The 7,859-nt window shown below is 28.1% G+C and overlaps 1 protein-coding gene across 1 annotated transcript in view; it reads right to left on the bottom strand.

Annotated features, from left to right (window-relative positions):
- Window positions 1-7,859, bottom strand: part of LOC111612811 (vacuolar protein sorting-associated protein 13D-like) — a 132,431-nt gene that overhangs the window by 116,698 nt on the left and 7,874 nt on the right. Inside the window, exons 4-5 of the mRNA XM_023354068.1 lie at window positions 3,990-4,057; window positions 2,286-2,339 (exon numbers count right to left, since the gene is read on the bottom strand). Coding sequence (XP_023209836.1) covers window positions 2,286-2,339; window positions 3,990-4,057 — 122 coding nt within the window. The remainder of the gene's footprint in view (window positions 1-2,285; window positions 2,340-3,989; window positions 4,058-7,859) is intronic.

Raw genomic sequence — 7,859 nt, 5'->3', positions numbered from 1 at the left:
GGTGTTGTTATTTGGCAGTTTGCTTCAATCAGTACCTTTATTTTGTTTTCATTGGCTTCAACTGGCCATCCAGAACATGGTTCATCTTCAATATTGAAATTGACAGAACGAAATTTTGCAAACCAGTTTTGGTACTGTCATTCTGTCAATACATCTTCTCCATACACGTCACACAATTTTTTCTCGCTTGAACAGCATTCTTATATTTTCGGTAATAAAAGAGCAAAATATGCCAAAAATGCTGCTTTCGATCTTCCATATTTGATGGGACACAAAAAATAAACAATTGTACAAAATCAAACAAAATTTTTTACAAATAAGCCTTAAAATGCTAGCTGTCAAAACATATAATGATAATAAGGTTTAGAATGAAAATGGTGGGAAAAATAAGACTAATCTGTCTAGTCTAGACTAAAAAAAAAAAACAAAAATTACTTTTCCGAACAACCCAATATATATGTCAGAAATGTAAAGGCAAGCAGAGGGGACCTAACTAAGCAGATTTCGTATAGGAATGTGGGTGAAGAAATGCAGTGAAAGGGCGCTGTTGAGTTCAACGGATGAAAGCGCTTTGCTGGCTTGAATTGTCATTCCCAACAAGGATTTTCAGCAACATGCATTGTTACACCAATGCAGAGCTTGCCAACATGCATTTCATGTATGAGGCTGTGCAAGGAAATGGAGCTGCTGCTCAAAGGATTTACTGTACTTGGAGCAATTTCTGGGTAGGAATCTGCTGAATTGCCGAACATTTGAATGTCTTCATCACGAGTTGTGCGTGGAAATCGCTCCATGTACATCCTTTGAGCAACAGCTCTATTTCCTTGCCAGCCCCATAAACAAATTGCATGTTGGCAAGCCCCGCATTGGTGTAATGATGCATGTTGCTCAAAATCCATGCTGGGAATGACGATTCAAGCCAGCAAAGTGTTTTCATCCGCCAAACTCAACAGTGCCCTCTGACTGCATTTTTGCACCCACATTCCTATATGAAATCTGCTTATTTAGATCCCCTCTGTCTGCCTTCACATTTCTGACATATAGTTTTGAAACACCCTGTATATACACGTATATATAAAAATGAACTCATGAAGTAATTTTCACAGATATTAATAAACTGTATACATATACACATTACTAATATAAAAGCCATCATCTATGCATGTGTGAATTCCTTATAACTGATGCAATTTTTGTCCAATTCAATGAAATTTTGGTTATATTAGTTTAATGTTGACAGAAAGTATAGGCTACTTATTTTGTGGAAATATTAGCTATAGAATAAACGTACTATCAATTTTGGATCAGTAATCACACTTACATTGTAGTGACATCAGTGACCTCATTTAGTTCATGCTTGACAAAGGAATTTCCTTTCATTAAATTTCTTATGACTGCTGTTAATATATGAATATTACAAGGTTATATTAAGAATATTACAAGACCTTGTAATATTCAATTTCCTTTCAGTTGCATTTTTAAATATTTTGGCAAATGGCATATTTTAAACTTACTTCATTAAATTTAAAATTCAAACTTTAAAAAAAGATAGCCATATTGTGTCACTTTTATAACAAATTTTTAAAAAAAATCTTTTCACATTGACCACATGATGTTCTATTATTCAATCAGAAGTAACTACCTAAACATAACAGACTCATTATTTAGAAAGTGTTATTGCTCATCTAACTAACGTACAGTACATACAATTCATCTTTGTTTTATCAATGTGGAATTAAAATAACTTGCTATTTTGTTGGTAAGGTAAGACTTTTAGGAAATCGTACGAAGAAAGATTTTAATATTTTTTAATATAAAGGTAATCATCTGTTTGTGTGTAAGTGAATTCTCTATAACTTCTACTATTTTTGTTCATTCCAGGTGAAATTTTGTTTTGTTGCTCTATAATACAACAGATAGTATAAACTATTTAATTTGTAGAAATATCAGCAACTCTTCTTGAATTTCTTGAAATCTCTACACTTCTCAATTTCTCAATCTCTATTTTCTCATAAAAAGTATTCCATCATGCTTGATAGGAAATTTCTAGTATGTAAGAATATGTTTAAAAGTTTTCAAATTTACAGAACTATTTTGAAGATATATTTATAGAACTGAAGAAATATAGTAAATAGAAGTTAAAGTAGATTATTTAAAAATAACTTACTTTCATATTTACTGTTAAACCATCTGGCTTTGTTAGATATATATAATATATCTGACAATATTTCACATTATTGCAAGCACGATGTAAAACAAAATCCCATGTCTTTTTTTGATGGCACTTGCTAATAGGATCTAAATGTGCTTGAATTGCAAATTTCCACCATTTTCTTGGACTAAAGTAAATTTAAATTTTAAAATATTTTAAAATTAATTAGAATATATTAAAAAGTAGCTAAATAGTTCTGTATTCTTTAGCAATACTTAATCCAAGATTCTCAAAAAGATATGTGCATAGGAATAATTAACACTGTTATTGAATACCTCAGCAAGCACAATGTTGTGTATCTTTCCAATAGGAGCAATTCTTCCTTCCAATTCTTAAACATCCTACATACAATTATCTACAGGAAAAGCAAGAATACTCCAGTTGCAATAACTAATATTTGTCCTTGAAACATGTTAAGAGAGATGATGAAATTCATTTAAACAGGAAATTAGAGAGAGATCAATAACTTTCCAAAACTGGTATATATTACCAGTTTTGTTCTGTGTTAAATATACCTGAAGATGTCTGTTATATACAGATGAAAACATTAGTAAAAATTAGTAATTTGAGCTATGCTGGTGTAGGTGTCTTGTATGTGTTTAAATTAGAAAGATATCAGATATGAGAAGAATAAGTGATATAAAAATATCTGCAACAGCCAGTAATGGTTGTAAAGAAAGTATTTGTGTGAGATTTCAAATTTGTGAAACTTATTATGTTAATGGAAATTTAAACGTTTCTTAAAAAACCAAATTAACTTAAACCTAACTTTTCATATATGGAAGCCTTTCTGCCAGTTATAGTGACTTTCCCAGGAAATAAAGAAAGGTGGATGACAAAGCCAGTTTTTACCCAGAAATAGAAAACATCAAACTTTTTCTTATTGGTTTAAAAGGGCAAGCTAGCCAAAAACTGATTTCAATTGGTTAGACCTACAAAAAGAAATCACAAAGTTGAAAGTAGAAGGGAAAAAAAAAAAGTCATTATTTTGAACAGTTATTGGTAAGAAAAAAAGTCATCAACCTAGATCAAGTTTGAAATACCTCAGCTAAACTAAGATTCAAAGCCATTGTTACTGGAAGAAAAACCATAAAAAGAACCAAATCTCTAGAACTTTCTGAACTATAATCAATATGTTCATGGTGAAGTTATCAGCAATCCAATTACTTCATACTTCACAACCGCAAGTGTAATGCTCTGTCTTGTATATAGGTCTAGAAGCCAATGATTTCTGTTTAATCAGTTTAAATAAACAGCTGATTCTTAATCTGTTTATGAGCATTGTCATTCTCCATTGGGACACAGGCAACACTCACCATTCAACAAGGTAAATCATTTTATCTTAAATTGATATTTGCATAGGCCAATCACTCAGGCTCAACATAATTTATATCCTATAACAGGACAGCAAACCTCACATTTGTAAGCTCTATTATGGTTATTTATTAAACAAAATAAGTACTATTTCTAATTTCAGTTACAACATTGGCCATTTTCAGCAACTTTAAACTATACTATTTGAGTGTGCTAAAAACTATCCTCCTCAGATGTTTTTGGAGTTCTCTAAATAGTTCTTCCTTAATCCATATAGTAGGTACAGCTAAACAACTATAGAACATACTACAGTTATGCTTTCAAAAATCTGCGTATAGATATCAATTTTAAATATAAAATGTTACCAAGTTTAGTTGTTAAATTTTCAAGTTCTTCGATTTTATCTGTTTTATTTGTTTCTTCATTTCCATTTTCAGCATTTATATCTGTTGTTGCAGCATACCATCCAGTCCATCCTGGAAACCAACGTTGGAGTATTCCTTGAGATTGAAATTGTGCAACTTGTGCTTTCTAATTAAAAATTTAATAAAATTTATTTAATAAATTATTTAAATATTTATAAAATAATTATAAAAAAATATAAAAATGAAATGCCAAAAATAACTCAAATTTTGATATAACAAACATATTAAATACTGTTTTTTTCATAGTCAAATTCTAGTCACACCAAATTATCCAATTATAAACAATCTGCATATTTACAAATATAACTGATTCTAGAAGAATTATCCTGCTTTTGAGTTATGCTAAATTAGCTCTTTATATACAAAATAAACATTCTAAGCAAAAGGGAAAAACTACTTTTAAAACTAACTTCATATTTAAAAATGCCAAAATTGAATATAAAAATGGAAGAAAACTAAATGAAATGATAGTAAATATCTTCATAAACATTGGCTTATGTGATAAATATACAACATAAAAGTAATTATTTAAAAATTTTAAAATTTTATTGCAATAGGGATCATCAAAATTTAAACTTTCAACAAGAGAAATGTGAAGTGAACTGAATAAGATCTCTTCAAACAGTTTTTATTGTATACATTTACATTGAACATTTTATTTTATTTTTTTTTATATTTTTATTAATAAGCTTTGTTTCTCTTTATAAAAAGAAATGCTACTGTTGATGAAGTCAGTAATTTTGACATTAGTACAATATAGTAGATTTTACAGTCAATCTCTTTACAACTTTTCATTTTTATAACTGGTAAGAATTTTCTATTATAATTGTATGTGAAATTACATCTAAGCACCATATTTTGTTGCATCATAAGCACCATATTTATTTCTAAGAATGAACCTTAACTTATAACAATGAGGATGGAAGTCAGAAATATCAATCAAGAGCATTTACCCTCACCTTACATTTTTCTTATTTCTTACTCAGCTGCACTCATCCTCATATACAATGAAGTTGAAATGAGTGACTAACATAAGTGTACATATCAGAGAATATGTCATATTTTTGTCATTAAACTGTGGTATAATCACAGTCACCATTATAGTACAGTTGCTTGATATTGCACCCAAACATGTTTATTATTTTTATGAAGTTATGGGAAGTATTAAGTGTAAATTATGACATCTAAACAGAGAAATCATTCTTGACAGCCAATGAAAAACATTATTTAACAGAGATGGTGACCACAAACAAAGATATCATCGAATGGAATGCTGATTGTGTTGTCAGCATTTCTATGAAGAAAAAATCATGGGCTGCTATAAGCAATGAATTCAATTTAACAGCACAGCATACATTTACATTTTTAAGTATATTATACATTATCTTTACTATTGAATTTAATAAAAATATTTAGATTTGTATATAAATTATTTGATTGATAGGTTTTTCCTTGTGAACACTTTGTACAATATATAATATAATGAAAAAAACANTTATCTAAACAATCTTATTTTACACGCACATGAAATGTTAGAAACACCTTAATTAGAGTTGTGGGGGCCAAAGGTGTTTCTAACATTTCATGCGCGTGTAAAATAAGATTGTTTAGATAAGATTGTTTAAATATATTTTGTTTATGCAATGCTTGATATGCATGCTCATAATGAGTTGAATATGTTCCAAAACTTTTAAATCCGTAAGCACAACGGCTTTTCGAATCTCGAAACGTTTAACCTGAAGAAGGCTAAAGAATACGGTCGAAAACGTTTGGTTTTCAAATAAATATTTTACTGGTCAAAGTTTTATTGTGAATCGATTTTTATATATGAACAATATGTTATTAAGAATTATGGGCCTGGTAGACTCCCTTAAAGATTAATGTTATTTGTTGACAAGTTTTGGAGTGAATCTTTTCTTTTTTTATAAGTCAAACTATTTTTTTAGCAGTTAAAGTTACCATACAAGAAATGAAAGTAGAACTGAGAGTAATTAATTATTATTTTTAATTATCAAATTTCTTTATTTGATAGTCTTTTGTTGGAACTAGAGAATTACTTCATTTAACTGATCCATTGATGAAGATGTTACTGACTGATGACTCAAACTCGTGTGGAAAATGAGATGGATTGCTTATTGTTGAATGATTTTGAAAACAAAGCATTTGATGATGATAATATATACTTAAGAGGAAAAAAATGTTTTAAAAATACATTCTAACACCATTTATATATTTCTCAATCATGCATTTTTTACAATTATACATTAAATATTTTCTGCATAGTATTTCTCCATTGTAAAACACTTCAGTTATGTTTTTCATTTATATGATTTTGAATTTCAGTATATGTCATATTTTTTAGTACTTACAGCATTTTACTGCATTATTCACATTGAAATAAAAAAAATTTAAAGCAATAATTAAAAAGTGAAAAAATAAATTACATTTTCACTTCAGGTGTTAATCCACAATGAATAACTAACACATGCAAAAAGCAGGAATTGAAATTGTTGAAATTTTTATTCTAGAATACTAATATTTATTGAAATTATCCTATCACAAAGGACTTAGATCTAAAAATGTACTTAAAAATATATTTTAAAGAATTTAAATAGCTGTTTGAATTAGTGCAATATGAATAAAACAATAACAAACCATGAAAATGAAAGCTAAACAAAATAAATGTAAGACTAATTTCAAAAAGCTGTATTTTTAACAACTTCTGACAAAAAAATGATGAATCTTAATAATAATCTCCACTGGAGTAAATAGCTGTTGATCAATACAGTAGACCCCCTATAACACTGTTGATAATTCCATATTATATGAATTTCATGTTGTACAAGTCACTTATATTTTACAAATACGTGAGCCATTCACAGTCTGGCACATGTATTTGTAAAATCTAAGTGACTCATACAACATGGAATTCATATAATACCGAATTATCAACAGTGTTATAGGGGGGGGTTCTACTGTACTTTCAAAACTGTTTAGACAAAGTAAATTAAAAATTTATTTATTCTCATTCCTGTGAAATATTCTTATATGGATAATAAAGACACCTAGCTTTTAATGAAAGCAAATATTTTTTATTTTTATTTCAAAATATAGTATGCTATTATTATTGACACAAGCAAATGACAATTATAAAGACAAAATACAAATGCTTATTAGCCTGTAAGGAAAACTTTGTGTCTGCATGATATATAAATATGGATGAAGCATCATGTTTTTGTTTATATAAATTAATTATAAATTGTTTTTTGATGAAAAATTTTGCATTAAATAGATGATGAAAACACTTCCTAGTCATGAGGAGAAAAAGGGCAATTTGATTAAGCAAATTTAAAAGTTATATCATTATAGCCAATATATTCATTTATTTTCTTTACTCAATCATAGGCTAAATCTGCACCTCTTAAGCAATAAAAAATGCTTTCAGAAAATGTTTAAATTATAAAATTAATAATTATAAGATTGTAAATGAAATATGAAAAAATACTAAATGAAAGTATCTTACAATGTGCTGTATATCATAAATATTCTAAAATGTTGTTGATATTTTAAAACATTCTAAAATTCCTAATCATATCCAAATTACCCAATGCTTCATTACGTTATCTTATTAGTTATGAAACAATCTTTTATAATTACCATTTGTTGTTCCCCCTCTAATATTTGATCTAATCTCTGTTTAATCTCTGCTTTGGTTTGAAGTTTAAGAGTTTCATATCTTGTACTTCCTGCTGAACCAAAATAATATTCTGAAGAAAAATCATCTCTCAGATATTCCATTTTATTGTGAAATGAAAAAAAATCCATTATTGAATGGAATATTGTTGGATTGTAAATAACGTCTAGAGGATGTGAATTAATAATTAATCTAAAAAAAAAGAAAAAAAATA

The sequence above is a fragment of the Centruroides sculpturatus genome, unplaced genomic scaffold, assembly GCF_000671375.1.
Source record: "Centruroides sculpturatus isolate CEXI.00-Female unplaced genomic scaffold, Cexi_2.0 scaffold1737, whole genome shotgun sequence".
In the NCBI taxonomy this organism is placed as follows: domain Eukaryota; kingdom Metazoa; phylum Arthropoda; class Arachnida; order Scorpiones; family Buthidae; genus Centruroides; species Centruroides sculpturatus.
This window is presented reverse-complemented; position numbering and strand designations above follow the sequence as displayed.